Source organism: Anser anser (assembly GCF_964211835.1).
Source record: "Anser anser genome assembly, chromosome: 11".
NCBI classification, from domain to species: domain Eukaryota; kingdom Metazoa; phylum Chordata; class Aves; order Anseriformes; family Anatidae; genus Anser; species Anser anser.
In genome coordinates this window covers 14,941,845-14,957,203 of record NC_139732.1, presented here as the reverse complement: position 1 = coordinate 14,957,203, position 15,359 = coordinate 14,941,845, and the positions used below count along the sequence as shown (strand labels likewise).

At 40.9% G+C, this 15,359-nt stretch overlaps 2 protein-coding genes and 1 long non-coding RNA gene across 22 annotated transcripts in view; 1 reads left to right on the top strand and 2 right to left on the bottom strand.

The window, feature by feature from the left end:
• The window catches only part of CDH5 (cadherin 5), a 33,478-nt gene extending 21,857 nt beyond the window's left edge, over positions 1 to 11,621 (top strand). For 2 of the 4 annotated variants that reach the window (XM_083794680.1, XM_083794678.1), the window contains exons 3-12: positions 549 to 837; positions 927 to 1,043; positions 2,020 to 2,184; positions 2,587 to 2,774; positions 4,536 to 4,789; positions 5,358 to 5,500; positions 6,299 to 6,423; positions 7,514 to 7,622; positions 7,907 to 8,152; positions 8,941 to 11,621. In XM_083794680.1, the coding sequence (XP_083650806.1) occupies positions 549 to 837; positions 927 to 1,043; positions 2,020 to 2,184; positions 2,587 to 2,774; positions 4,536 to 4,789; positions 5,358 to 5,500; positions 6,299 to 6,423; positions 7,514 to 7,622; positions 7,907 to 8,152; positions 8,941 to 9,446 (2,142 nt within the window). In that variant the 3' untranslated portion in view covers positions 9,447 to 11,621. The remainder of the gene's footprint in view (positions 1 to 548; positions 838 to 926; positions 1,044 to 2,019; positions 2,185 to 2,586; positions 2,775 to 4,535; positions 4,790 to 5,357; positions 5,501 to 6,298; positions 6,424 to 7,513; positions 7,623 to 7,906; positions 8,153 to 8,940) is intronic. The other 2 variants (XM_083794681.1, XM_083794679.1) reach the window with 1 other exon arrangement.
• LOC310879827 (uncharacterized protein) overlaps positions 1 to 15,359 on the bottom strand; it is a 225,534-nt gene that overhangs the window by 138,689 nt on the left and 71,486 nt on the right. For all 17 annotated transcript variants that reach the window (XR_014571125.1, XR_014571126.1, XR_014571127.1 and 14 more), the window contains one exon: positions 2,298 to 2,353. Coding sequence is in view for 14 of the 17 variants with exons in the window: in XM_083794750.1 (XP_083650876.1) it covers positions 2,298 to 2,353 (56 nt within the window). In the remaining 3 variants the exon portion in view is untranslated. The remainder of the gene's footprint in view (positions 1 to 2,297; positions 2,354 to 15,359) is intronic.
• Positions 10,880 to 13,667, bottom strand: LOC310879861. Its single transcript, XR_014571188.1, has 2 exons — positions 13,419 to 13,667; positions 10,880 to 13,280 (listed from the first exon to the last, which is right to left on the bottom strand). It is a non-coding gene; the product is annotated as an uncharacterized lncRNA (long non-coding RNA).

The window sequence follows — 15,359 nt, the reverse complement described above, 5'->3', positions numbered from 1 at the left end:
AAGTAACTGCATGTGACTACACTCAAGAAAACTGTCAGCTATGGCAGGAATTCTGCTAAATGACAAATAATAGAGAATAATGCTAAATAATGTCAATAGCTGTGAACACAAATTTGATTCCGTAATTCTGTGAAATCTACGCAAAATCTCCACTAAATTCTGAAAGGTATTTGCTAAAAGGAGAAGCTCAAACTGAATGTGGTGGTGCATGTATTTCAGACACAATGAGGTTAATGATTTTTATATGTAACTGCCTGAACAATTTATATCTTTAGGAAATGTGAAATATAATCTTAAAAAAAATGCTTCTTAACATATAAGCAAGCACGTTTCAGTCTGGATGCATTTTTCATCCTATAACCCGGATGTCTGTAGCTACTGCTTAGTTCAGTAATATCCCATCTGGCAACACAATTCCTGAGGGCTGTTCTGGTTTCAAACTGAGTCAGAAAGAGAGGTCAGTCACATTTGTGTGCACCGTCTGGTAGAAACTGTTTTGAATCCAGACTCCAAAGCCCGCCTTTATCTCTTTGAATTATACCTTCTAGATCACATCGAGTGTAAGGAACAACAACGCTAAGTACATTATTGAAGGTGAATATGCCAATACCATCTTTAAAGTGGAAGAGACCAGTGGTGATGTATATGCCTTTGAGAGGTTGGACAGAGAAAAGAAAGCAGAATATGAGCTGACAGCTCTCATTATTGACAGAAGAAACAACCGGTCACTGGAACCACCATCTAAATTTATTATCAAGGTTTATGATATTAATGACAATGCCCCTGTGTTCGTACAAAAGGTATTCAATGGATCTGTCCCAGAAATGTCACCAGTAGGTACGTTCTTCCATCACTCGTTTTCCTTCATGTCCTTGGCTAAAAAGCAAAATTTATACTAAAAGTGCTGTTTGATAATCCTTTTCTAGGAACCTCAGTTACCAAAGTGACAGCTGTAGACGCTGATGACCCAACAGTTACAGGTCATGCCACAGTTACCTACCAAGTCATTAAAGGAGACGAATATTTCACAGTTGATGACTCCGGTAGGTCAGATATGCAAGTGTCAAACTTCTACCTTAAGCTTTTATAAAAACACAATTTTAAGCTGCGTTCTTTCTGGACAAGGGAGATAATAAGTCAAAAATTTAATTTCAACTATAATTTGGAAAGATTTTTCATTCACAATGACACAATGCCACTGCCTGCATCTGAAAATGAACTAATAAAGCCAGGATATTAGGTACCATGAACTAACTGAGAAGATGAAAGGTCATTTTCTTCCCACTGATGAAGAGACTGACTAGGACATAATACACGTTTATGTTTCCAGTTTAGCATGGATACCATTTCTTTGACCAACCAGAAAAAGAGGAATACATAAAGAAGCAGCATTCCTAAAGATTAACTGAGAAAAAAATCTTTAAAAAGATAGTCAAAGGATAAATAGTGATTACAACCCAAGAATACTCCCCACAGCTTTGCAAATTTGGCACATGAACGATAGGTTATGCACTTCCCAAGTTAGCAGAGACCTGAAGTAGGTCATTACATACAAAATGAACTGCATTTTATTGGGATGATTTTGACTTCCAAGTTTGGGTTCCTGTTTCTGATCAGTAACTCATCCCATTGCTTTCCTAAACTTCTTTTGTTTCAAGTTTGTCCTGTTTTACAAATAATCTCAACATCTCTTGTAAGCACAAAGCATACTGGTTCTCTGGAGCAACTAAATCAGATAATGAGGTGGCCGAACAAACTCTCTAGATGCTGGAGTGGCTGAGTTTAGACAGTTTTTGACTGTTTCTAAGCAGCAAAGATCAATTTAAAGGAATGTACCGAAAATCTCCCAAATATTCCATCGTATAGAAAGATTTCTAACATTTTTAGTCTTAGAAAAATATCACTGTAAAAACACTAGTTACAGTTGAATGTGTAGCATAAGACAAAAACTTGCTCTCAAAATTAAAATATGTTGGACATGCTACAAAATCTAATCATATTCAATATTATATTTTTAAGGTGTGATTTTTACAACCAGAGCTGATTTAGACAGAGAGAATCAATCAACGTATGAAATTATTGTTAAAGCAAAAGATGCTCCAGGGTTTTCTGGGGATTCAAGCACAGCTACAGTCATTATCACTTTAACAGACATCAATGACAACTTCCCCGTATTCAAACACCGTAAGTATAATGCAATGTATTATTTAGAAACCAAAGGCTGATATGAATAAAACAAATTTACATGAGAATTCATTGCAATTCAACTTTCTTAAAAGTGAACAAAATAATCTTACATATTCAGAAGGCTTCTGTATTTCAGCACTAGCTGCATTTCCTGGGTGAAGCACACCTAGAATAGAAAATAAAAATCGGTATTAGTTTTTGGTAACTTTATAAAAAACTTGAATATTTTGAGAAGTAATTAAACTTCAAAAAAACATTTCAGTGTTGTCTGTAAGGATCAATAATGCTAAATTCTCAATGATTCTCTGGATGTCTATAAACCAAGAACAGTCTTTAACTAAGCTCTAACTTCCATGTGCACAATCTTTATGACTCATTTGTTGATTTTTTTTTTAACAGCATCATTTCACTTTAAAGTTCCTGAAAACGTTTCAGTAGGAGGAGAAGTTGGCAGAGTCAAAGTGGAAGACATTGATGAACCACAACACAGAAATACAAAATACAGTTTTGTCAGAGGAGATTACAGGGACACCTTTGAAATTGTTGCAAATCCATACACAAATGAAGGAATTATTAGACCAAAGAAGGTACTTTTCCCAGTAACAAAGAAAGATGATGATTTTGTTTTTCCATGTGTAACAAGTGTTTGATTCGGGTTGGGACTAGCAGCAGGGAAAAACAGGAATGCATGGAAGTCACAGTACGGAAGGTATTCATCCTGAAAACCCCATTCTGTAAACTCTGCAAGAAGAGCTGGTGATTTACCAGCCCGTTTCAATTGCCAGTACTGGGAAAATCTGGGATTACTGCAGAGTGCAATGGGGACTATGTCAGATTTACAGGTTACGCGCTTCGGGCTCCTCTCAAACTTCAGACATTTGGATGCTTCAAAGAGCGAGTGAATTTAAGAGATGAACCAACTAACCAAGTCAAATAATCTTTCTCTTCTGCAGCCAAAGAGAAACCAAAGTAGAAAATGTGAACACGTACACCTGACCACTCTTATAAAAGTGCTCTTTACAAGTGTGGCACTTGCTCCCATCTTAGCCACGGCTCCCTTACTTTCCTCAATGTTTTCAAAGCTTCCCCATTACTTCCTGCTAACTCTTTAAGAGGGCCCAGACTCTCCAAAGCCTTTATTATGGCTTGTTCTTTGTTTCTTAATTCTCAAACCTACTCAATTTGTACCAAGGGACATTCTTGCATTATGCAGAGCACTGCCAAGCCAAGCGTTCATTGATTTTATTGATTTACAGTGAAAAAGGGGGAGGGAGGACTATAAATTACCTCCTGTAATCCTCAGATTGACATGAATGTGTTTTTTACTTCCAAGCATCTCTAACTATTAATACCAGGAATGTCATTAAGAAGAAAACTTTACCAAAAAAAGCAACCGATGTTCCAAGACTTACAGTAAAGTCTTCAGCTGTGCTCACACTAGACGTTAGCAGCTGTCCTTCACCAAACGCAGCCCTTCCCCTGATCTGCCCAGGGCCCAGAGGAATGCGTTGCTTGCCAACTTCTGCCCTGAGGAAGAGCCCCTCACACACACACGGGCTGATCTGGACGCAGCTCATCCTTGAACAGGCAGAGGGAAAAGTTCTCCCCAGTGTTTTGCAACCTGCTTTCAGCCTCAGGTGTATGTCATCATTTTAAGTATACAGGCAGGTGATGTACAATTTCAACTGATAGATAAGCACTGCCATTTCCATTTGCAATGTCTACTCAAAAAAAATAAAAATAAAAATAAACAGAGAAAACAGAGTCACTAGTATTAACCATGGCTTATTTCACAGTGTACGATCTCAGGGTACGGTGCATAGGGACCCAACCTGTGAGACAAGAGACAGCTGGGGCATTTCTCAGTGCCCGAGCTCCTGGCCTTCCTTCCATTGTGGGATTCTTTTCATAATCTCAGTTATAGGAAAAACAAGGAAGCGGATGTCATTTATCACTAAATTCCCCAGCTATCATTCAGTGCAGCTATGAAGTCTGCCTGGAAGGAAAAGAGAGAAGAGGAAACTCTGGCCCTCAACCCTGGAGGAAAAGGAGCTAAGCAATTTTTGGTGGCTACAGAATTATAAAAAGAAAATGATTTAAACCAAGAAATAATTGCTGCACTTCGAATACTGAACGAATCTGTTCAAAACCAGAAGTTGCTCGAGCCATTCCATTAATGAAAGAGAAGTTCAGTTCTGATTTGCTTCCCCCAGAGTCTAGTTGGAGTGCGGTTTGCTATTATTTCCCAATAAAATTAGAGCACAGAGCTTTAATTTGCATGGGTAGCTAATGCAAAGTTTACTTAGACATGACAAAAGAGAGACTATCTGTGCTTGTCTTTCTTCTAGCCCCTGGACTTCGAAAAAGTAGCAGAATACAGGTTTGACATTGAAGCAACAGATCCCACAGTTGATCTTCGCTATTTTAAATCCGGTGGCTCTAGGAGCATTTCAACAGTTACCATTGAAGTCACTGACGTGGATGAGCCCCCTGTCTTCACTAAGCTACCATATGAATTTAAAGTAAGGGAAAATGATCCAGAAAAAAAAATACTTGGTTCAGTTTGGGCATACGACCCTGACGCAGCTAAACGGAAAATCAGGTAACACAACACCAGCTTTAGTAATTCTATTTTAAAGTGGAGAATCTGTTAATGAGTCCAAAACTTTGGCAAACAAGTGAGACATTGGCCCTATTTTTCAGACAAAAGCATGAAAAAATACAATCTGATTTTTTCAGTCACTGCAGCCATAGATATATACGCCAACCAACAAATATGAGCATAAGTTACTTGCACCTATTTAATTACTGCATAAAGTCGCTGATAAACCACTTGAACATTCATGGGAAAATGCATAATCTTGGATAACTTTATGTGGTTGCAGTTGTAATTTACTGTTACAATTTTTATCATAACTTTCTCGAGCATGTGATTTGAAAGGAAAAGAAAACAGACTTCTTAAACAGCAAAAGAGAATAACCTGCGAACTTTTAGGATGGGTATGTTACGCTCTCACAGCTTGCCTAATTTTAGGGAAATCTTCAGAGACTGCCTAGTCCTGATATGAATGCAATTTGTTACACAGCCGTCTGGCCTTCTATGAAGAACTGAAGTGAAACACAATATTATAACCCTTGTACTAACATATCTCTTTTCAAACAAAAAACAGATTTGTTCGACGAAGAGCTAGTCCTAATGCAGACTACATTAGAGTATCTGACACTGGAATTATTCAACTTCCCAAGCCCCTGGATAGAGAATTCAGCTCCTCGTACAACATCACTGTAGCAGCCCAGGAAATCCTGGAAGATGGTAAGTGCTATCCATTTCCTTACTTGAAAGAAAGCAGTGGGTGACTTTACAGCAGGACTGTACCTTATCAAGAAGTAAAGCCACAACCTGACAGCTTGTTTCCACTAAGCTACAAACGAAATGGATGCTTGCAGGGTTTGCACAGCAATCTTCCAAATCAAATGAGTGTCTACAAATAGGTCAAATAGAATTTTAAGATTTGGGCCCTAGATATTACAAAAATGCTTTCAGTTTGTTAAAAGGAATGAAAGGGGCATGAGGAGAGGAAGGAGCTCGGGAAACAGGCATAAGCCTGTGTTTGGAGCAAACATCCCAACCAGTGTCACCCCCCTACATGGAGGTGCAAGAACTGCCTACCAAGCTTACTGCCCAGCACAACTCCGCTCAGGCTGGGGAAGCAGAGCTGGCTGGGGCCCTCCCCCAGAGTCAGTTTTGGGGAGGACGGGCTTTTCTGCAGGGAAAAGGTACTTAATAGTATGGGCACACTGTACCAGTGGCCTTAGGGCTCGAGAATGATGTCGGACACCATAGCCACGCAGTCTGGGAATCACAGGGAGGCACAAGCAATTGTCATTTTCTTCCTCGTGGATCCTTGATGAATTAGGCCAATACAAGAGTTTTCAGAAAATAAATCTGAATCTGTCAAAAGGAAAAGTTTAAATGAATGATGGATCTAGAAACTCCCCATATTCAGCATGCAGGAGTCACAGATGTGGACATGAGCAGTGGAAAGGGGGAGCTTTACAGCCCCACGATTCCAGCTGTCTCAGAGATGTGCATTGTTGTTACTCGTTTCAGGCCGTCTTTCTGACAGAGAATCACACGCCCAAGTTCATGTAATAGTCATTGATGAAAACGACAACGCTCCAGAACTTGTTTATCCTGAGGAACCCAGAGTGTGTGAAAACGCTGCTCCAGGAAAGGTGAGACAGGAAGAGGGCTTCTCCCTTAAACCTGGATTATCTACTTGCAAGCTTAGGCCAAAAATATCTTTTATTAAAAGATAGTCTCAGTTTTCACATTCAAAAACCTGACCATTTCAGTGATTTCCAAAATGTCAGTGGTTAGTAATCTTTCTTCAGGACTTCACACTGTTGGAATATTGACTTTCACCTCCTTGCACACATGGGCTGCGCAGTTCCTCTCCCTCCAGGCTTTTAAGTATGTACATGCTTTAGCAATTGAACCCTGAAGTAAGGCAACCCTTGCAAAGCAAAAATTAGCAGCTCAGTTTTTTTATTACGAGTGTTTACACTTGACAGTGAAAACAAAACTATTTCAAAAAACTGAGAGAAATACTGCTATGTATAACATTACTATAGCATTTATCAGAGTGCAAGCACCTGCATGCACGAAGAGTGATAGCGTTTGTGGATTTAGGTGTTTGACCTCAGACACAAGAATTTGTGTAGCCTACACATACTATGTTAGATTAGAAGAGACGCTGCCACAGACTGGATGCACAAGGTATTATTAAAGGAATCTGTTAGAACACATAAGGTATTATTTCACCTTTAAATTAATTTTTAAATTACCTTTGGGACATAATCATATACATTTTTTATATTTTATACAGCTAATGTATCCCAGGTTGAGGTTTTGAAAAAAAAACACGTCATTCAGGAGTAGCAGTCCCAATGGCATTCAGTTAATGAGCCTCATGCTTCTAAATAAGTTAAACACTTTAGATAATATCCATTGTGGACGTATAAATGAAAATTCAATCTATGTGTCTCTGAGCATAAGACTTTTTTATGCTTTATTGACACAAGATTTCATCTTTTGTTTCCCATCTGTGAACGAAGGAAGGACAGCTCTTTTTGAAGAGCTACAAGGAAATTACTTCCCTTGAAAGAACTGGAAGAGGAACATCATAAGATATCTTTGTCCTGCCATTTATTGAGGGGTTATACAGGATACAGAGCCCAGCACTAACTTATATACTGTAAGCATTTTTATCACTGGAGGCAACGTATACTGAAATTTATGACCTCTTCCATCTTACCTTTATAGGTAATCATCACGATTTCAGCTACTGACAAGGATGAAATATCACCTAGAGGTTTCTTCAAATACTCCCTGGCCACAGAAGATAGCAACTTCTCGTTGGTTGAGAACCACGGTAATGTTTTCCTGCAATGCATTTTCTCATATAGCCAAAGTGAGACACTAGGGCACAGGGGAGAAAAGCTGCAGCGATGACCTATGATTGGTCCAGCTGAGCTAAGAAAATATTTTTAAAGGCTTAACCTACTGGAAAGAAAATGTCATTTGTTGCCACCCAAGTTTCACTGGGTTCCCTAAAGGCTTGCTCTGTCAAAGGGGAAGATGTACCAAATGACTGATAATCTATAAGAAAAATCAGGTAGAGATTATCACTGAATTAGATGTCGTTACTTCCTCCAGATAACACAGCTAATATCACAGTCAAGTATGGACAGTTTAATCGTGAACTTGCCAAAATCCACTACCTGCCTGTCATCATCTCAGACAACGGTGATCCTGAGCTCAGCAGCACAAATACACTTGTTATCAGTGTCTGCAAATGTAATGAAAAAGGCGACTTCACTTTTTGTGAGGAAAGAGCTAAACAAGTCGGAGTTAGTATACAAGCACTCGTGGCCATTTTTGTCTGTATCTTCACAATCATCGGTAAGTTATTCGACTTCGGTAATGTTCTCTGACTTGTGGGCATTTCATTTTTGTTTTTTCTTAACTTAGGTCCAAGAAAACTTCGTGGCTATAAAATGGTCACAAAGGCAGAAAAACTTTAACTATTTGATTCATCTCACTTGCTTTTCTATTTGGCTTGTTAGTTTAGTTTCAACTACAAACTTGTTCATTCTATTGGAAAAGGTGAGTCATTGGAAAGGTCATTGCACATATGCATACTATACTTGACTTAGTATTACCAGGCTCACATGCAGCTATAAAAAGGAAATTTGTGCTGGGGCAATAACAACAGGATTCCTGTTTTCAAAGGCTGGAAATACTTTCAGCAGTACAGTGAACTTATATACATAAGTAAATCCATAAATCAGCAGAACAGAACTTATTTGCTGTACTTCGAATCTGTCAAAGAATGGGCAAATTCTTTCTTGCTTGAGAAGAGGCCTCCTTTGCAATTACCACACAAGAAGCATTTGATGCCTGGCATTAAAATATTTACCACTTCCAGGCAGTAGCTGTTAGAACCATTCATTGCACTTGTGACACTATACGTTTGCACCTGTGATTCTACTTCAAGAGTCAGTTGTACGATTCCTGCTGAGACGTAACTGCTTTGAGAACATACAAATCCTAAAATTTAGCAGTAACTGAAACTATTATTTTTAAAATACATATCTAAAAAAATGGGAAAAAGTACACTTCAGACTATGTTAAATATCTGAAATGCAATTTGTTTTACTTTGTTACTTCTCTATTTACAATTGTTCAAGTTTTGTTTGCAGTAATCGCCTTGCTAATTCTTCTAAGAAAGAGACACAAGAAGGATTTGAGTGGTCTTGGGAGGAATGTGGCAGAGATTCACGAGCAGCTTGTAACTTACGATGAAGAAGGTGGTGGTGAAATGGATACCACCAGTTATGATGTGTCTGTACTCAACTCTGTGCGCAAGAATGGAATGAAGCCAGAAACAGTGCCCTCTCCATACGCACAGGTCCAAAAACCTCCTGGAAATCCAACTTCTGGTGCTGAAAAAATGGAAATTATGATTGAGGTTAAGAAGGATGAAGCTGACAATGACAGGGATTTGCTGCCATATGACACACTTCACATTTATGGCTACGAAGGTGCTGAGTCCATTGCAGAATCTCTCAGTTCTTTGGAATCAGGCTCCTCAGACTCAGATATTGATTATGACTTTCTAAACGACTGGGGACCCAGGTTTAAAATGTTAGCTGAGCTGTATGGATCAGAACCAAATGAAGATTTTGTGTATTAAGTTCAAACTAGTCATGAATTTTCTCCCTCCCAATACAGATAGATACAAGAGCCTGCCAATGGCCAAAGAAGATTTCACAGTTCTTCACCCAAGCAGTATAGGTTTTCAAACAGACCAGAAAAAAAAATGACAGAGGTAGGGATAAAAAGAAATACAAATAATGTATATCCACTCCCCAGCACTGCTATTCTTGCTGACATTTTGTTCTGTCCCTAAAATTGCTGCTCGGGGACTTAGAGTCTTCCAGGACATGACTTTTCTCCCTACCCAGATAGATCTTTCTCCTTAAAAAGTGGCTTTGTCTCCAATGTCTCCTTCATTCCTCTCCTCCTGTACATCAACATGCATTTCATCCATCCGCTGAAACAGAGAGGTTTGGTGGCACTGAGAAGAAATGTTTTGTACAACCTCCTGTATCTCCAGCCTGCTGGTTTGCCTGGCCCTATTGTAACATCTTTATTGATATTCCCCGCTTATGCTTACCCAGCAGAGGAAAGGAGGAACATATGGTTTATCACTTAATATTAGAAATTATTCCATCACTTCCAAAAAGAGGCATGTTTTTTCCTTCTTTCCAATCTATTAATTATTCTTGCTTTATAGTCTTTGACTACATATATGAGTTACTACAGATAAAATGAGACAGGATTTTTAGATGCTCAATCTGGTTTCATCTGTCATTTTTAACAGCCTGATGATGATTTCAGGCACCTTTCTGGTGTGCTAGAATTTCTTCTAGCTAGCAGCAAAATTGTTTTTTCTCTCTGTAAATAGGACCTCAGTGTTACTCAATGGAACATATCCTGCAGGGCAGGAAATGTTGGAGATCAGGGGAATGTTAAGACTCCAATACTGTAAATCTCTCTAGATAGCAACATAGGGTCTCTCTGGATCTCTAAAAAGGGTGAATAGCTTTTTTATTCAACATTATTAAAGGAACTGTATTATTTCAGGGACAAACAAAGGAAGGGCCTCATTACTGTGAAACTGTTTTGATTTTTTTCTAAGCAGGTACTGTAAAACGGGTATTTTCCACCTAGGAAAATATTGTAGACTTCCAAACCATAATGCTTCACACCCACACATTTGTCTGCATAGAAGAACCACAAATGTAAGTAAGGTTTTGGAACTGCAACTATTAAGTCCCTGGTAAGCATGTGTTCAGTTTCTCGCCTGATGAAGAGCCACACAATGAACGGAATGAAAACTCCCATGCCTGAAGTTACCCAGCCAAATACATTTTGTTAGAAGTGGGTCTCTTAGGACAATGGCCAGTCTCTGGCTTCTGGCCATGCAGATTCCTGTTGCCTTCAACAGGAACAGAGCCCTACTACACACATACTCAGTTTTGCAGAGTCTGTGCTGGAGATGTATGTATTAGTTTAGTTGATTTGATTATTTAAATTTGGTAGCTAACCACGTAACACTAAATCTTTTTCTTTTTCTTTTTTTTTTTTTTTCATTTTTTTCCTAAACCAGTGTAGTGGAACCTCATGAACTTCCTTTTCAATCATTCATGTCCTCTCCCTTCCCCCAGATCATTTATCGGCAGGAAAGAGCAATGCACTGTAATACAACCCCAGATTAATCCACGCTGTTATAGCAAGCTGTCTAATACAATACTTAGTAGACACTAATGCATCACTATCAATAGTAGACACCATCAGATATTTCAAATCACTTAAATTTCCACATACAAACTAAGGGAAAACTAAGTAGAATCCTGCCTATCAATCAAATCACCTTTGGATCAGATCCTCTATAAAGCCAATTTTGGGATGACAGCCTTGGTTTATTTTTAATGTGATCATTCTCTTCTATTTTGCTTAATCCAGTCAACAGTCTATGCTATTGAGGTTCCATGTGTTAGTATATTATAAAGAATTCTAACTAATAATACTTACAGTTTAAGGTTTTCATCAATAATTAAGGTATTGGCAATCAACAGGTAAAGCTAGTTATGAAATTATTTAGTGCGGTAAATAAAGTATTTTGGTAAGCATCATCCAGATAGTATTACCTGTAATCGCTGTTTTTAAGCCTGTTTTATAAAGCTATTTTAAGGAACACTGTATCGATTTCCATTGTATAGAGACATTTGCACTGGATATTTTCTTTTTGTATGGCTGTACTGTATTTTATTTTTTGACTACATAAAAGCCAATCTCAAGTGTGGATTTTCTGTGCATTGAGTTTCACACAGAAGACAGTAACATGCCATGTACTACAGTGACCTCAACCATAAAACCACTGGTATCTTCACGGTAAGCAAACTCAGATTAGACACAAACCCACAAAAAGACTTCCTGTAAGAGAAGTTTTCTCCCACTCTTCAGAGAGCTGTCAATGAAGCTCCTGGGGAAGGAAGAGAAAAGCCCCAGAGGTGCAATCTGCTTTCAGCAGCTGGGGAGGCTGAACCCGCTGACGTTGGAAGACCCGTGCCTGCCAGCAGGACAGGATGCTTTCCGTTTCCAAGCAGATGTTTGGTATTTTAGGAGCCAGGCATTGCAGTGATTGTGAGGCACCACGTTTACCGAGATCTGCCCTTCCTTCCCACTGGAAATGCACTCCTCCTGGACAGTGGGGGACTCAGGGCAGAGCCCCTGCCTGCATTGGGGCCGCACCTGGGCCCTCTGCCTCGGTGGGCTACTGTCGGCGCTGCCGACCTCTGAGACAACATGACAGCCCTCACATGTGACAGAAAAATGAAAAATGGCTAGCCCTAAATTTGCAGCTTTTCCTTTATCTGCTAATGATCACTGCCCCAATATATTCCCAAGATTATTCAAGTGCGTTAGAAAATCCCATCGATTTTCCCCAGATATGGCACTTACAAATTACAAAGCTTGGAATACAGTAAAGAAGTTCAATTCCTTCACTGCTAATTGCCATGAGCAAACTCCAGATCAAACACACTTTAGCTCAAGTTGTATTAAAAACACAATAGAAGTGCTAATTACGTTATAATGAAATGCACTTTTCCAAAGAAGGAATTTGATTAAACAGCTACTTGCAACTTGTAGCAGAGAGTCTCATAAAGGTTTTCATTATTCATTTAATTAATATGCATTTTAAACTCTTATCCCTAAAAATATATCATAAATTATTATTTTATTACATTCATACTGAGAAGTTCATGCCATTTAATAAAGGTTTTTTACTTCCACCCCATCAGAAAATTTTATGAAACAATGCCTTGTGACGGGAATCCTTGATATGTACCAAAGCAGCAAGGAAAAGCTGTCTGATTGCTGCCACCTGGCACACTGCCACACTGCCCAACCAAGTCAAGTGAGCTAAGTTCCCTTTACCAAAACCCATTTCCACGGTTCAGAGAACAAACAGCCATATCGGGTATTATCTGATTACAGTCCAGTATTACTGAAGCCGTCAGTAAAAATGTAACAACAAAAAGTTAAAACAAAGATTTGTTATAAAAGAAAAAAAGGGGAAGGGATTGCTTCTGAATCTTTGTTTTCTTTCTTCAATTAGTGGATTCTTCCCTTTTCTTCTTTCAGCAACACGGGCTTAGAATAGCACCAGAAGGGCTCCAACCAAGCTGCTAATCAGACCAGCTCGGCACAAGCATTGTCATCCGGCCAGGCCTAACGGAGTGAACAAGTCACATAAAGCAATGTTCTTTTTTTACTGCTAATAGATCCACCCAAATACATTTATTTTAAATGTTTTCACTCCTGACACTCCTGTGCATATGTTGTGTGCATAGGAATGGCTCTCAGTAGTAGTAAACTTGCAGGTAAACCATCGTATGGTAGGATTTAGCCGTCTTTGGCTAGGAGCAATATAATTATTTCCATTATATTCCAGATGGGGCTAGGACAGAAAAGAAGAGCAACTGTAATTTTTTCTTGACCTGTTCGCCTTCTTAGCTTTCTTATTATTTATTTTCTTATTGTTCTTATTATACTTCAAATTTGAGGGATTAAAAAAATAAAACTCTTGTGGATTTACCTTCACATATTTCCTGCAGTGAAAGAAACCACCACAGCCGTTACCTCTCCCGTTTAAGGAGCTCCCAGTTTCAGTGCAGCCCACCAGGAACTGACTAAGAGTATGATCAGATCAAAGTGTATGATTTATCCTAAACCTAGTCCATAGAAAACACATAGCAGAAAACACCCTTTTGGTCTGCATCAGAAACAGGAAGAGAAAACAAAAACAGCGAAACTCTTTCATGAGCAATAAAAGCCATGGATTTTTCCTGACCTCTCTCAGCTTCCTGACTTTGTTCCTGCCTGACCTGAAAGAAAACGGAGAAGGAGCGCTTCCTTCCACTCGTCCCCAGCCAAGGGCTGTCCCACCTGCGTTCCCACAAAACTTAACTTACTGATGCCACACAACCCTCGGCAATCCTTTCATTCCTCGCTTTTCCACATAGCCCCTCTCAGCCCGCAAGGGGCGAGGAGCGCTGTGCGCCCCCGTGAGGCGGCACCCGGCGGCCATTTGCTCGCCGGCGGGGCGGAGGCCAGGGCAGGAGCGGGAGGGGAGCGGTACAAGTGTCCTTTCGGAACGGCTTGCCGTTCTCTCTCCTCCCCCTTCTAATTGCAAACCTGCGAAACCTGACGGTGCTGCGAATCTGAGGGGAAGGCGAAGCGGCACCTTTCTCTGCCGCGCATGCTGCGGCCGGCTCGCTCCTCCCCACGGCCACCTGGTGGGGAGGCGCCAGGGCTCTCCTCAGCGAGCTCTTCCTCAGCGGCCGCTGTGGCTGCGGAGCCACCGGGGCCCCCGAGGCGCGCAGCCCCGCGGGGTGCCGTGCCCACCCGTGGCCGCCGGGGGGCGCTCGGCCCCAGCGCTGTGCCCCGGTGTGGCCCGGCCCGGTGAGCAGCAAGTCGCTTCAGCGCTGCCCTCACGCAAACCCTCGGAGCTGTAAAGCCACAAGGGCCTCCGAGCCCGGGTTCATGCCGGAAAAGCGGGGATCTCACGCAGGGCTTGGGGAAGGGAAATAGCTCTGGGAAAGGATGCGCGCTCCAGGTGTCTCCTTCAGCCAAACGACATCCTTCCCTGGCAGCCACACAACTTGGGGCACGTTTGCCTGTTTGCCAGGAGTCAAGTACTAAATCATACTAGTTTGTCATACGACATTGAAATCCGTGCTTGTTTTTGGTGCTAGAGATGTTGTCTAATCCTACTGCTTCAGAATATCCTTCCTTCCAAACCTGCTCAGAATTTTCTCAAGTATTTCCAAATCATTTTTACAGTCAGTGACAAAGTTGAGATTTGCTGTGGACAAGTGCATTTATGTATGAACACACGCATTATCCACCAGTCGTTATCTGTGTATTATAAACATGCAACAAAACTTCCCCATGTAGCCACACAAAGAAACCAGCAAAAAAAAAAACAAAAAGCACTGGGACCCTTTCAGTGACCCGCCGCCACCTGCTCCTCCGTGCTCCCACAGAAGTCACGCATGATGCAGTCCGCAGCTAGGGCTCTGCGAGCAAACCACAGGTCTCACCCTGCCAGGCCTCCTTCTCCTTTAGAGAACCGGAGCACACTTTGCCCATGTGCCCAGCTGCTCGTAGCTGGGGACTTCTTCCTAAAAACACGGTAGTCCTGGCAGAGAGGGCAACACCACATCCCCACCCAGGCCACCCCAGCAGCACGTGCAGGCAGCTCTGCTTGCACCACCTGCACCCGCTCAAGCTGCAACATGAGGAAGCTTTGTGCACCTTCCCAGCATCGTTAGCATGAACGTCAGTGAAGCTGCCGCTGTGGTTTACCATGCCTTGGCGTACAGCAGTCGGTGGCTTCCTGGTCAAGGAATTCCTGTTTGAACTGGAGGGAGGATGGACAGAGATGATACGAGTATGTAACACAGCTGGGGAGACTATGATGCTCTTCTCTGTGTTACTCAGTGGGCACGAGTCATCCACACTGATACTGAAACTT